General features: G+C 43.6%; 1 protein-coding gene across 5 annotated transcripts; it reads left to right on the top strand.

Annotated features, from left to right (window-relative positions):
• Positions 1–6,659: 6,659 nt before the first annotated feature.
• On the top strand, positions 6,660–10,205 carry LOC139405808 (CD276 antigen-like). Of its 5 annotated transcripts, none has more exons than XR_011633916.1 (5): positions 7,068–7,235; positions 8,500–8,859; positions 8,947–9,219; positions 9,356–9,455; positions 9,569–10,205. XR_011633916.1 is itself a non-coding variant. In XM_071148239.1 (4 exons), coding segments are annotated over exons 1-4 (774 nt in total). In that variant the 5' UTR covers positions 6,660–6,676; the 3' UTR covers positions 9,709–10,205. The 5 variants fall into 5 exon arrangements, 3 of the variants coding, with proteins under 3 accessions (XP_071004340.1, XP_071004338.1, XP_071004339.1); XR_011633917.1 differs by having other exon boundaries at positions 9,356–9,433; positions 9,569–9,707; XM_071148239.1 differs by lacking the exons at positions 7,068–7,235; positions 9,356–9,455 and adding an exon at positions 6,660–6,677.
• Positions 10,206–15,677: the final 5,472 nt, after the last annotated feature.

The following is a 15,677-nucleotide window of genomic DNA, read 5'->3' as shown; positions in this document are numbered from 1 at the left end:
TCTAGGATGTGTCTATAATATTGTTCTTGTTGTAAACTGCTAAACTTATCCGAGAGGAACACTCCTACTCTGAGACACTTAATATGTAAGGCCCCAGGTTAGATTGAATGTTGACCCTTGGACCCTGGGGTTGAGTGGGGTCATATGGGAATCAAACTTCATGTAATGAATTTACCTTTATTTATTTTTTATTTTCTTCCATTATTTTACCAGGTAAGTTGACTGAGAACACGTTCTCATTTGCAGCAACGACCTGGGGAATAGTTACAGGGGAGAGGAGGGGGATGAATGAGCCAATTGTAAACTGGGGAATAATAGGTGACCATGATGGTTTGAGGGTCAGATTGGGAATTTAGCCAGGACACCGGGGTTAACACCCCTACTCTTACGATAAGTGCCATGGGATCTTTAATGACCTCAGAGAGTCAGGACACCCGTTTAACGTCCCATCCGAGAGACGGCACCCTACACAGGGCAGTGTCCCCAATCACTGCCCTGGGGCATTGGGATATTTTTTAGACCAGTGGAAAGAGTGCCTCCTACTGGCCCTCCAACACCACTTCCAGCAGCATCTGGTCTCCCTTCCAAGGACTGACCAGGACCAACCTTGCTTAGCTTCAGAAGCAAGCCAGCAGTGGTATGCAGGGTGGTATGCTGTAGGAGTGATGAGTTATTGCCGACGTGGACGAGGTGCAAGTGTTTCCACTGTACGAGATATCTGTGGAATGGTTACAGACAATATACAGGTGAGAGGTCAAAAGTATATTACATGCAAATAACAGGATTGGGTTGTGCAGCTGACAATAGTGGCTTGCTCAATCTTTTACATGTTTTCCCTCCTTTCTTCCTGCCTAGAAGTAATCACTGATTAGAAATGACTAGACAGGTTAAAGCCGTGTAGTGGAGGCCTTGGTTTTACTTCAAGGAGGGAGAAAGGAGTTGCAGTAATTTGTACCAAACATCTCAGTTCTTCCAAAGTGCCCCCTTTCAATTCTCTGCATGAACAGGAAATATGGTGGAAACTCCTTTTGGGCCATGCATATGCCAATCTGATGCTTTTACATTCGTGGCGAATAGTGAATCATATTATGTGCGCCCTTCAGGAGAAGTGAGTGATGTCATTAAAAAAATTAAATAATGATCATCATAAGTGATTTATTACAGACATCCCTCCAAATTATGTTAAAATATTTGCAGGCCACTCAAAACGACAAATTAAAAAGACTAAATGAAATGCTTCACCCAGATATTAAACATATTCAAAGTATGTCTACATGAACAAATATAGCGATGTGGCCACCATTAACATCAATGGGGCTGAAGTGAAGCAAGTCGAGAGTTTCAAGTTCCTTGGTGTCCACATCACCAATCATGGTCACAACACACCAACACAGTTGTGAAGAGGGCACGACAAAATCTTTTCCCCCCAGGAGACTGACAATATTTAGCATGGGTCCCCAGATCCTCAAAAGCTTCTACAGCTGCACCATCGAGAGCATCCTGAGAGGTTGTATCACTGCCTGGTATGGCAACTGCTTGGCATCTGACCATAAGGCGCTACAGAGGATAGTGTGTACGGCCCAGTACATCACTGGGGCCAAGCTTCCTGCCATCCAGGACCTATATAATAGGCGTGTCAGAGGAAAGACTCCAGTCACCCAAGTCATAGACTGTTTTCTCTGCTACCGCACGACAAGTGGTACAGGAGCACCAAGTCTAGGACCAAAAGGCTCCTTAACAGCTTCTACCTCCAAGCCATACGACTGCTGAACATTTAATCAAATTGCAACCCACACTATTGACATTAATATCTATGCATAGTCACTTTACAAATGACCTCAACTAACCTGTACCCCGCACATTGACTCGGTACTGGTACCCCATGTATATAGCCTCGTTATTGTTACGTCATTTTCTTGTGTTACTTATGAATTTACTTTTTTTTTTTTTTACTTTATACCATTTAGGAAATATTTTCTTAACTCTATTTCTTGACCTGCATTGTTCCTCTTAGGGCTAGGGGGCAGAATTTTCACTTTTGGATAAATAGCGTGCCCAATTTCAACTTCCTGCTACTCATGCCAAGAATATAAGATATGCATATTATTCATAGATTTGGATAGAAAACAATCTGAAGTTTCTAAAACTGTTTGAATCATGTCTGTGAGTATAACAGAACTTATGTAGCAGGCAAAACCCAGAGGACTAACTGTTCAGAATTTATTTTATTTTATTCCCCTCTCTGTTCCCTGAGCTGTCAAGGGATATTTCATAGGAACCTGTTTTCAGTTCCTACCGCTTCCACTGGATGTCACCAGTCTTTGGAATTTGTTTGAGGTTATTCCTTTGTGCCATGAAGAAGTAGGCAAACTAGGAACTGGGGACACTTTTGTGAGTTGCGCAAGATGTGAAAAGCAGCGCTGGTTTGTTTTCTTTCCTGTAATTGAATACAGATTGCCCTGTCTACAATTTGATTGATTATTAACGTTTAAAAATACCTAAAGTTGTATTACAAAAGTAGTTTGAAATATTTTGGCAAAGTTTATAGGCAACTTTTGAAATATTTTGTAGTGACGTTGCGATTTTTGTAAGCTGTTTTTTTCTGGATCAAATGCGCTTTATAAATGGACATTTTGGATATATATGGACGGAATTAATCTAACAAAAGGACCAATTGTGATGTTTATGGGACATATTGGAGTGCCAACAAAAGAAGCTCGTCAAAGGCAATGCATGCTTTATATTTTATTTCAGCGTTTTGTGTAGCGCCTGCAGGGTTGAAATATGCTAACTCCTTTATTTACTGCTGGTGCAGATGGTGCAGGCTATCAGATAATAGCTTCTTATGCTTTCGCCGAAAAGCATTTTTAAAATCTGACATGTTGGCTGGATTCACAACGAGTGTAGCTTTAATTGAGTATCTTACATGTGTGATTTAATGAAAGTTTGATTTTTATAGTAGTTTATTTGAATCTGGCGCTCTGCATTTTCCCTGGCAATTGGCCAGTTGAGACATTTGCATCCCGCCTATCCCTAAGAGGATTTATTAATTTTAAGGGCTTGTAAGTAAGCACTTCACGGTAAGGTCCACAGCTGTTGTATTCGGCGCATGTGACCGATACAATTTTAGTTGATTTGGCTTGGTTTTTTTCTCTGGCATGCACTGTCAACTGTGGGACCTTATATAGACAGGTGTGTGCCTTTCCAAATCATGTCAAATCAATTGAATTTACCACAGGTGTACTTCAATCAAGTTGTAGAAACATCTCTAGGATGATCAATGGAAACAGGATGCACCTGAGCTCAATTTAAGTCTCATAGCAAAGGGTATGAATCAGTATGTAAATTAGGTATTTCTGTTTTTTATTTGTAATGAATTAGCTATAATGTAAAAACCTGATTTTCACTTTGTCTATTGTGTGTAGATAGAGAGAAAATTTAAATGTAATCTATTTTAATATACGTCTGTAAGACAGGGAAGGAGTCTCAATACATCCAAATTCTCTAAGTTAAATCTGTCTGACTGGTAGAGTAGTGGTTATGTTGGTTGATCTCCAAAGGAGGGTTTGAGAGTTTAAATCCCAGAGGAGCAATTTATGGGGCAACATTTTTCTTGTCTTTGTGGGGCCTGAAAGAGCAAACCTGAGGTGTGTAGGGGGACAGGGGCTAGTTCCCATCAAATAGCACGAATGACGTATAGAATGTCCTTTTAATAGAGTTGTGGTAACATATTATGTCGTAGAGTAACAATATAACCCTTCTCTGCAAAAGCCTACTTTTACCTGGGGGCATGCTTTGTAGACCATTCAAAGGCGTTCCTTTATAGTAGCCAAATGAAGGGAAAAAGGTACAATATTATGATGATGGTATAATATTTCTTGCGTCTATTTGCTGGTAATTGGAAACATGTAACTTTCGAATTGCGTCCCCCATTCCTAAACACATCCACCCTATAGTGTAGGTTTTGAAGGTTCATAATATATGCTTGTAGTCATCAGAAGAAGACTATGGAATGGTTGATGGATTTCTATGCCCAGAAATGCTAAACAGATCCTAGTTCAGCACTCCTACTTCAAGCCACCAAGTGAACGTTGGGTCTGGGGTGCTAAATGTCTTGAACAGTGGTTGAAAAAGTACCCAATTGTCAAACTTGAGTAAAAGTAAAGATACCTTACTAGAAAATGACTCAAGTAAAAGTGAAAGTCACCCAGTAAAATACTACATTAGAAAAAGTCTAAAAGTATTTGTTTTTAAATATACTTAAGTATCAAAAGTAAACATCATTGCTAAAATATACTTAAGTATCAGTGGTAAAAGTATAAATTATTGGACATTCCTTATATTAAGCAAACCAGATGGCACGATTTTCTTGTTTTTTTATTTAAGAAATAGCCATGGGAACACTCCAACACTCAGACATAATTTACAAACGAAGCATGTGTTTAGTGAGTCCGCTAGATCAGAGGCAGTAGGGATGACCAGGGATGTTCTCTTGATAAGTGTGTGAATTGGAACATTTTCCTGTCCGGCTAAGCATTCGACATGTAACAAGTGCTTTTGGGTGTCAGGGAAACTGTATGGAGTAAAAAAATACATTATTATTTTTAGAAATGTAGTGAAGTAAAATTAAAAGTTGTAAAAAAATGTAAAAAGTAAAGTACAGATACAAAAAAAACGACTTAAGTAGTACTTTCAAGTATTATTACATCACGGAAGCTGTAGGGCGGCAGGGTAGCCTAGTGGTTAGAGCGGTGGACTAATAACTGGAAGGTTGCAAGTTCAAACCCCCAAGCTGACAAGGTACTTTCTACCCCTGAACAGGCACTAGGCCGTAATTGAAAATAAGAATTTGTTCTTAACTGACTTGCCTAGTTAAATAAAGGTAAAAAGTACATTTTCTTTAGGAATGTAGTGGATTCCCAAGGCCAGTACTTGAGAAGCATTTCCATCTAGCAATGTAAAAATGTTAATGTCCTTGAATGTATATGACCCATCTGAATCTGTGTGTATATATATATATATATATACACACACACACAGTATGAAATTATTTGATATTTCATGTAGATGAAATATTTGTGAAATTAAAACTGCCAAAAAATACAGTATGTATATATATATACATACACACGGTATTTTTCTGCATTATATATATGTAGTGGAGTACTTTAAATACATTTTTGTTAAGTAATTTACACCTCTGGACTTGAAAGGAACACCTCAATTATCTCGAATAACCGGTGACCCCGCACATTGACTCTGTACCTGTACCCCCTGTATATAGCCTCGCTATTGTTATTTTACTGCTGCTCTTTAATTATTTGTTACTTTTATTTCTTATTTTTTAATTAACACGCATTTTTTTTTAGATCTCAATTGTTGGTTAAGGGCGTGTAAGTAAGCATTTCACTGTAAGGTCTACACCTGTGGAATTCGACGCATGTGACCAATACAATTTGATTTGTTACACATGGAAACATGTGAACCTGGTGTAGCATTATTGAAACTGCTGACACCTAGTGGACATCAAGAGAGACTACACCACACACACTAACCTTAAAACAGAGGGGATGCTTTACATACATTGCTATTTTTTATTAGACACTAATATATATGTTCAATAAACAGACATTCAAAATTCGGAATGTAAAGCACAAACGATCTCAAAGTTCTTCAAAAGCAGCTGTAGTGAGTCAAGCATCTTGAGGACAGAGACACAAGTTAACGTTACCTGCTATATGGGGAACAGGTTTAACACAGGGAGAACTTGGCAAAATACAATGTATGTTTATGTATTACGAGTGGGCTGATATATACAGTATCATCGGTAACAATTGTTTTCAAACAACCTAACTAGTAAAATATTGGCGCTAGCAGTCATTAGTTAAGTTACATGTTAACCATAGCGATAGCCTAATTGAGGCGCATTAGAGTTCATCCGCCGAATGCCGACACACCGGAAATAACTAAAACAACGAACGAGAAATGGTGGAGGCTACCAGAATGAAGACAGATATTTTTCGGAATAAACGTGGTTAAACTGAATTACATAGCCCACTCCCTATCCGGAATCTCATTCTACCGCTATACGACTTTGTATGCGTTGTTTGTTGGCAACCTTGTTATTTCCGAAGTTTTTGGAACGGATTCCTGTTGGAACGTTCCACAAATTATACCCACCCCCTTTTTAAATGCATTTATATCGGTTTAAATCTTATTGACTGTCCCTTTTAGCTTGCCTTCAACTCCAATGTCGCAGCTTTTTCGTCACTCATCTTGAGGCTTGCCTTCAACTCCTTTATATATTTACTAATTCATTAAAGTATGCCCAGTTTGTCATGTTTTGATTTTAACAGCTCGGGTTCGACCTTTACCATTCCCGGTGGTGAAAATAATAAATCGTCCGTGTCTGTAGAAGAGTCACGTTTTGGGATTGGTTCCACTGTTTTGCTCTACGTCATGTTTGGGTGTTGCTTGTTTTTGTAATATTTGTCGATACATTTCACTAGTCTTATGATTTGTGTTGTTATCCAGATTGAAGGTTATAGCCCACCAGTTTGTGAAGTGCTACTATTTAGTCTAATTTACCGATATTGCGTTTTTATCTTGAGGTGATCTACACTGCTGTGTTCAATCCGCCATCTATTGCATCCAGCAGCGAGTTTGCACATTGTTTAGTGAGTCCACCAGATCAGACAGGCAGTGATGACCAGGGAGGTTCTCTTGATGAGTGTGTGAATTAAACCACTTTCCTGACCTGCTAAGCATTCAAAATGTAACGAGTACTTTTGGTTGTCAGGGAAAATGTATGGAGTAAAAAGTACACAATTTTATTTAGGAATGTAGTAAAGTAAAAGTTGTCAAAAACTACTTAAGTAGTACTTTAAAGTATTTTTTACTTAAGTACTTTACACCACTGGCTGTTCACGGTACATGGGTTTATGGTTCAGTTCTTCTCTCTTGAGGTTTCACTTAAGGGCCAATGGAATGGTTTAAAATGTGATAAACCCGCCCACCCGGAGTAAAACGAACTCACCCACTGCAGTACTTCCTTTATGCTTCCTTCTCGGCACATGGGGTATGAGCTAAAATGTCATTCCTACACCACAAAGTTGAAAGAAAATAAAGAATAAAGTCAGTACAGGGATTATTAGAAGCCAGTTTCAAACAGTATGTGTCTCTCTGTATATATTTGTTTTTCAGGCTGCATGTGGTCTCAGTACTGTTTATTACCAGTAAGTAAAAACTACGTATTTTTATGTGTTGGTAAATGGCATCCCTCATCGACGATCACGTGTACAGTGATTAGTACGTTAGTGTGCAGTACTCAAGTCTGTTATTTATTTACTACATATTCAACACTGTTTGATGAAAACAAATAATACATGCATAAACAAGCCCAGGACAACCAATATCATGAATTGTGTAATTTAAACCATTCTGTCCTTTCTTGGTTACACAGCAAAGAAGTAGGGATACAATATTGTAACAATGATTGATTTTCTGCAAATATTACTGTAATAAGAATGGCTGCGCAAAAAGTAATTTTGTGATAAATCTAACTAATTTGTTCGATAACAAGAAATGGCCTACAATGATGAAATCATTTTTTAATGGACAGTTACTTTACATTATATTATTAGCGGCAAGGCTCTAGACATTTTTTTTCCGAGTGCCAAGTACAGTAGGCTAAATCAACTCAGATGGTAGTCTAGTATTTATAAAGTAGTCTGTTTCATCTAAAATATCCAGGGAATGCATGATATTTTGATGTTCAACCTACCAAAATAGGATCCAGATTCACCAGATAAATGTGGCAGATAAAGGACAGCCGCCGACTGCCTCCTGGGCAAGTACTTTAATAGCAGGAGTCACTGCCACTCACCTATAGACTGGGGTTTCCCAAACTTAGTCTCTAGAGAAAAAAAAACAGACATTTAATGATGCCTTCTGAATTGACTCAGAAAAGTAACATAAGTAGGCCTACAGTTGATCGTCCCAGCTCTATTAATAAGAGCGAGAATTGTAGGTAAGGAACAGTTAATTAGTAGGCTAATGCCTGGCATTTGTCTATGAATTCTTGTCTTTCACCGAAATGATTGAGATGGTGGTTGCTTCTAGAGAATAAGACCCATTTTGTAGAGCTGGTCTTAATTTAGTCGATTAAACTCAACTCCACGATTTACGATGGAGTTGAGCTGAGACTAGTGTGGGAAGACTGGAGCTCGATGTCACATAAAATTACTTTTTTATCAAAAGACTGATTTCAGGACCCCAAAAACATGCCGCAATTACACACAACATTTGTCTGTGTAACTATTTTATGTGTCGTCGGCACTCCAGTCTGCCCACACTAGTCGCCACTCAACTCGGCTAGATAGCTAGTCTTAACTTTCATTATAGTTGACCTTCCACTCTGAATCCTCCAAACAGCGCATTACATTACCAATACCACTCTCCCTCTCTCAAACCTCTCTTTCCACCTATTCCATATATCAGTGATATCATCAATGGTAACTACAACAAGTCTACAACCCCGAGAAGTGGCAGCTCCGGGCAGTGACTTCACCCTTAACTGCTCTTTCCCTTCGTCTAAAAATCTGAACCTCAACCAACTGGTCATCAACTGGCAGCGTGGAGAATCAGAGGTGGTTCACAGCTATTACCATGGGAGAGATCAGCTGGAAAGACAGAGTGGTGTTTACAAGGGACGCACTCATCTGTTTGAAGACCAGCTCACTGTGGGAAATGCCTCACTTAGACTGAGTGGTGTGCAGCCGAGTGACCAGGGCCAATACACCTGTGACGTGACAGATGAACAGGGAGGAACCCTGGAAAAGCTACAACTTTTAGTGGCAGGTAAATTCCATTGGTGCTGCATCTTTTTTGTATAGATTAAATTATGACAACTGCCTCTACAAAATTATTTATAATATTTCAAACCAGCCCCTTATGATGAGCCCAGGATATCCGCCCAAGCCACTTGTGATGGCTTCATTGTCACGCTCCATGCCTCTCAGGGGTTTCCCCAGCCAGAGTTAGTGTGGAAAGGTGTGATGGACAGTAACACCACTATGGAATTGGACAGCAGGGGGCACTATGAGCTGAAGAGTGAGGTGACACTGTGGTTGAACAGCACTCTGACTGTTACAGCCGAGCTGAGACTGAGAGTTCTGGACCAGAGTTTCACCAAGTCTCTCACACTCCACCCACCACCAGGTAAAATATCAGGGTTCCAGAGTTTGTTCCTTGACTCAATGTTTTCAGATACTTTTAACAATTGTTTACAGTTCTTTTGGAATTGGGTATTTTGGATTATTGATCATATGTTCTTATTATCATTCTTCTGGTGTAGTTTTTACCTAGTCCATTGGGATGTGATGAATGATGATACCATACTTGCACAATGGCCTTTGACCATGGTCTTCAAACAGTATGTGTCTCTCTATATATTTGTGAGTGGTTTTCACAATACTTTGTTACAGTTCATGATAAAACCCTTGTCAGATATAGAGGGGAATGTTGCTTATTTCAGTGACTGAGGTTGAGTGTTCCTTTCTTCTCACAGTGTGCTGTGTGATGCCTGCCGAGAAGAGGAGCAGATTTTTTATGTATCCCCTGCTGCTTATGCTGCTGGGATTAGTGCTCCTGTTGTCCTGGAAGAGGTCTGAGCAGGAGACCAAAAAGGATAAGAAAACACAAGAATAGAATGACCTTCAGTCCATGGTCACTCAACAGGCATCATGCCAGAGCAATTATCATTGCTTGTTTACAGAGAAAAGATAAAGGGAGGACAGCCTTGTTTACTAAAGTCCATTTTCATGGGAAGTCATTTGGTAAAATCTGAATTACACTACAATACTTTATACACAAAGTTCAACATGATAGAGTTGACACACTGTATTGTCAAACAATACAGTTGACACACTCACTAAAGATAGACAATGGGAGTTGCACACCACACCACTAGATGGTCATATGTACCTCTACTCCTAATCTACTTTCTCTTAAGGTTTCTTCCATGTAGCGAGTTTTTGCTTACTGCTACTTGCTCAGGGATTTAGCCCAGGTTACTGTGTAAATCACCTTTTACATCTGCAGATGTCTTACTGGGCTTTATAAATTACATGTATATATTGATTGAAATTATGGCAGCTATAGCGTCTAATGAAAGTTGTTACATGTGTGTTCCAGTCAGTGTATCATACTTTGTTATTTTGTAATACAAGGAGATGAAACCCCAATTGTGATGTCTTTTTGCTAAATCTATTTTACAGAAAAGAACTGGCATGTTGGCAGTATACCAGCAGCACAGGGAGAGTGTAATTTTATCCTGTAACATTTCTTATTTTAGTAGAGTCCTCTTGGTCAAATAATGACATGAAACTATAGTTTTATTTCATTATACCCAGAGCAACTAGATTTGTTTTGGTGTTCCAGTGGGATGCAGGGGGCAACATTGATCAAAGCCAGGGGATTTCTCATTCTCATGTGCTTAGACTGCACAGGGAGAATTCCAATTCATGTAGGGATGCCTGGATTTATTTTCCACTGTAGCAGCATGATGTACAGTACCCATCATCTAAAAAGCAGAACGATAGTCCAACATAGCCTCCAACAGCTACTCTATAGTTGAACAGGCTACCAATTACTTATCACTGGAGGAAGTTAAGCTACACCAATATTTCCCAGGTTTAGTTTTTTGCCCTAGCACTACAGAGCTGGTTCAAATAATCAATGCTTGATGATTAGTTGATTATTATCCCCAGGACTGTCACGTGTGCTCCCTCTCCAGCCTTTAGGTCACCATTATTATTAGGCAGGAGCCTGGCGACCTAGAGCGCCGGAAAGGGAGCATACGTGACAGTACCCCTCCCTGGCATGTGGCTCCAGCCGCAGGACGCCGACCAAGAGGACGATCCCGGGGATCAGGAGTGGACCGGTTGTCTCCGCTGAGGCGCGGAAACCAGACGAACCGGCTGAGGCGTGAGAGCCTGGCGAGGTGTAGGAGCCCAATGAGCCAGCTGATGCGGGAGAGTCCGACGAACCAACTGCGGCGTGAGAGTCCGATGAACCAACTGAGGCTTGAGATTCCAACGAGCCAGCTGAGGACTCCCTGGGAGATCCCTTCCAACACCAAAAAAAAACACTCCCTGGTGCTTCCCTTAGGTGAGGCGTTATTCTCTAACGTGTGCGCTGGGAAGCAAGTTCAGGGAGTGAATAATTGAATAAATTAACGAAACATAATACAAACCATGAACAACGCACAAACCAGAAACAATAACACCGGTGGAAGGAACCAAAGGGATTTACATAAATAGGGCAAGTAATCAAGGAGGTGATGAAGTTCAGGTATGTGTTATTAGGTGCTGATGCGCGCTACGAAGGTGACAGGTGTGCGCAATAATAATGGTAATAATACAACAGGAAATTGATTGAGGAGATTGATATTTGACAAAAAGTGGAGTGTGGTCAGTTTCAGGAGTTGAGTGAACACGGGCTGTCTGTGGTTGATCTCCGTGCAGATATAGAAACAGTGAATGATGTAGTAAGACGAGCAATAGTAGAGGCCTCAAGGCAGGTGATACCCACATGTACAGGGGGAGAAGGAGAAAGGCAGTTCCTGGTGGACTGAAGAGTGCAGAGAAGCTGCAAAGAGTAGGAATGGTTCTTTCAAGATATTGAAAAGGTCCAATAACTACTAGCACCTGATATAGCTAGCACAAGCAGTAGTAAGGAGGACCATTAGGACAGAAAAGAGGGAGTATTGGCACCAGTTCTGATGAAACATAGGCAGGACTACCCCAGTGGGAGGTATTGGGGATTATTAAAAGTGGGGAGAGGGGGCAGACGATATTGGAATCTCCCTGTGCTGACAAGTGGGGAAAACTGTTGCATTGAGAAACATGGAGAAGGCAGAGATTTTAGCCCAGGCATTTGTGAAGGTGCACAGATCAAATAATTTGGCAGAGAAGGGACAGTTTGTGTGAGAGAGAAAGAGGGTCAGAAGAGAACATCTGGGGGTCCTGGATCAGAGAGGTGGTGGAGGAGGCATTGCCTGCCCCTTTTACATTGGCTGAGATGAAGAGAGCGATAGTTGAAGCTGGTCTAACATCTCCTGGGAAGGATGAGATGTGTTACATCATGATGGCTCATCACAGTGGCACTGTAATTTGGGAAAATATTGTCCCCTTACAATAAGGTGTGTCAGGAACGGGCCAGGCTGTGGTGGTGCCGATACGGACACCAGGGAAAGACCCTACTAATCCATCAAGCTATAGGCTGATAGTGTTAACATCTCTTGTCTGTAAATGTATGGAAAGGATAATAACAGAAAGGCTCACTTACTTCCCGGAGAGTAGAGGCCTATTGTCACCAGACCAAAGTTGGTTCAGAAAAGGCAGGGGAACGGTGGATCCTGTACTGTCCTTAGAGTCGGACATACGGAAGGACTATGATATGATGTGGAAGGAAGGTCTGCTTATCAAACTGGAAATCATGGGGCTTGGAGGAAAAGTGTTAACTGAATAAAGGCCTTTCTTTTTGGACAATCAATACAAGTGAGGGTGGGGAGCTCTATGTCAGAAAGGTATGAGGTGGGTTTAATACACAAGAACAAGGAGAGGGGCCGACTTTGGCGGAAGTCGTGACAGTAACCCCCCTAACCCCCCCACATGCGGCTCCATCAGCTCGTCGGCACCGACCTCGGGGACGACCCGGAGGGCGAGGCACAGGGCGATCCGGATGGAGACGGTGGAAATCTCGCAGCATGGAAGGATCCAACACGTCCTCCACCAGAACCCAGCATCTCTCCTCCGGACCATACCCCTCCCAGTCCACAAGGGACTGAAGGCCCCTCGCCCGACGTCTCGAATCCAGTATGAAACGAACGGAGTACGCCGGGGCCCCCTCGATCCAGAGGGGGTGGAGGAACCTCCCGCACCTCCCACACCTCACCACTCCTGGAGTGGGCCAGCCCCCACCGGCCTGAGGAGAGACACATGGAACGAGGAGTTAATGAGGTAATCGGGGGGAAGCTGTAACCTGTAACATACCTCATTCACTCTCTTCAGGACTTTAAATGGCCCCACAAACTGCGGACCCAGCTTCCGATAGGGTAGGCGGAGGGGCAGGTTTCGAGTCGAGAGCCAGACCTGGTCCCCCGGTGTTTACTGCGGTGACAGTCTGCACCAACTTTCTGGTGCAGTACGGCATGCTGAAGGTGGACATGGGCGGCGTCCCATGTTTCTTCTGCGCGCCAGAAAAAGTTGTCCACCGCAGGAGCCTCGGTCTGACTCTGATGCCAAGGAGCCAGAACCGGCTGATACCCCAATACACACTGGAAGGGAGAAAGATTAGTGGAGGAGTGGCGGAGCGAGTTCTTTGCCGCCCACTCCCCCGGCCGGTCCTGGCAATAAGACCTCAGAAACCTACCCTCATCCTGGTTAACTCTCTCCACCTGCCCGTTACACTCGGGGTGAAAACCTGAGGTAAGGCTGACCGAGACCCCCAAACGTTCCATGAACGCCTTCCAGACCCTTGACGTGAACTGGGGACCCTGATCAAACACTATATCCTCAGGCACCCCGTAGTGCCGGAAGATGTGTGTAAACAGGGCAAAGGGAAGAGACGACAGGACTTAGAAAAACGATCCACAACGACCAGGATCGTGGTGTTTCCCTGTGAAGGTGGAAGATCGGTTAGGAAATCCACTGACAGGTGCGACCACGGCCGTTGTGGAATGGGTAAGGGTTGTAACTTACCTCTGGGCAGGTGTCTAGGAGCCTTGCACTGGGCGCACACCGAGCAGGAGGAAGCATTAACCCTCACGTCCTTAGCTGACGTGGGCCACCAGTACTTCCCACTAAGACAGCGCACCGTCCGACCGATCCCAGGATGACCAGAGGAGGGTAACGTATGGGCCCAATAGATCAGCCGGTCGCGAACAGCAGACGGAACGTACAGACGCCCAGCTGGACACTGAGGGGGACCGGGCTCTGCATTTGATGCCCGCTCAATGTCCGCGTCCAGCTTCCACACTACCGGCACCACCAAACAATGGGAGGGGAGTATGTGAGTGGGATCCATGGGCCGCTCCTCTGTGTCATACAGCCGGGACAATGCGTCTGCCCTAACGTTCTGGGAGCCTGTTCTGTAAGAAAGGGTAAAACAAAACGGGTGAAAAACATGGCCCACCTTGCATGGCGAGGGTTCAGTCTCCTCGCCGCCCAGATATACTCCAGATTGTGGTGGTCTGTCCAAATGAGAAAAAGGTGTCTAGCCCCCTCAAGCCAATGTCTCCACGCCTTCAGGGCCCTGACAAAAGCCAACAACTCCCGGTCCCCCACATCATAGTTTCGCTCCGCCGGGCTGAGCTTCTTCGAGAAGAAGACACAAGAGCGGAGCTTCGGTGGCGTACCCGAGCGCTGAGAGAGCACCGCTCCTATCCCAGCCTTGGACGCGTCCACCTCCACTATGAACGCCAAAGAGGGATCCGGTTGGGCCAGCACGGGAGCCGAGGTAAATGGAGCCCTCAGGTGACTGAAAGCACTGTCCGCCTCAGCTGTCCATTGCAAGCGCACCGGGCCCCCATTCAGCATTGAAGTAATGGGAGACGCTACCTGACCAAAACCCCGGATAAACCTCCGGTAGTAGTTGGCAAACCCTAAGAATCGCTGCACCTCCTTAACCATGGTGGGAGTCGGCCAATTACGCATGGCTGCAATGCGGTCACTCTCCATCTCTACCCCTGACGTGGAAATGCGATACCCTAGTAAGGAGATGGACTGTTGGAAGAACAGGCATTTCTCAGCCTTGACCTACAGGTCATGCTCCAATAGGCGACCAAGCACTTTGCGCACCAGGGACACATGCTCGGCGCGTCAATATACACCACTACACCCTGCCCATGCAGGTCCCTGAAAATCTCGTCTACAAAGGCTTGGAAGGCTGATGTCGCATTCATCAACCCGTATGGCATGACGAGGTACTCATACTGCCCAGAGGTGGTACTGAAAGCCGTCTTCCACTCGTCTCCCTCTCGGATACGCACCAGGTTGTTAGCGCTCCTGAGATCTAGTTTGGTGAAGAAGCGCATCCCGTGCATTGACTCTATCGCTGTGGCTGTGAGCGGTAGCGGGTAACTATATCTCACCGTGATCTGATTTAGACCCCGGTAGTCAATACATGGACACAGACCTCCCTTCTTTTTCTTCACAAAAAATAATCTTGAGGGGACTGGTGAAGTGGAGAACCGAATGTACCCCTGAGGCAGGGATTCAGAGACATATGTTTCCATAGCCTCTGTCTCTGCCTGTGAGAGGTGATACACGTGACTCCTGGGAAGTGCAGCATCTACCAGGAGATCTATCACACAATTGCCCCGTCGACGAGGTGGTAATTGAGCCGCCTTCTTTTTAGGGAAGGAGAGAGCCAAATCGGCATATTCAGGGGGAATGCGCACGGTGGAGACCTGGTCTGGACTCTCCACCATTGTAGCACCAACGGAAACCCCTAAACACCTATCTGAGCACTTTCGCGACCACCCTGTGAGAGTCCTCTGTGGCCAAGAAACAGTGGGGTTATGACAAGCTAACCAGGGTAGGCCCAGCACCACGGGAAACGCAGGAGAGTCAATAAGGAAAATACTAATTTTGACTCCCCTGCGTCACCATGCC

The sequence above is a fragment of the Oncorhynchus clarkii genome, chromosome 3 (genome assembly GCF_045791955.1).
Source record: "Oncorhynchus clarkii lewisi isolate Uvic-CL-2024 chromosome 3, UVic_Ocla_1.0, whole genome shotgun sequence".
Classification (NCBI taxonomy): Eukaryota; Metazoa; Chordata; class Actinopteri; order Salmoniformes; family Salmonidae; genus Oncorhynchus; species Oncorhynchus clarkii.
The sequence above is the reverse complement of the archived record's forward strand: the minus strand, read 5'-3'. Positions and strand labels throughout refer to the sequence as shown.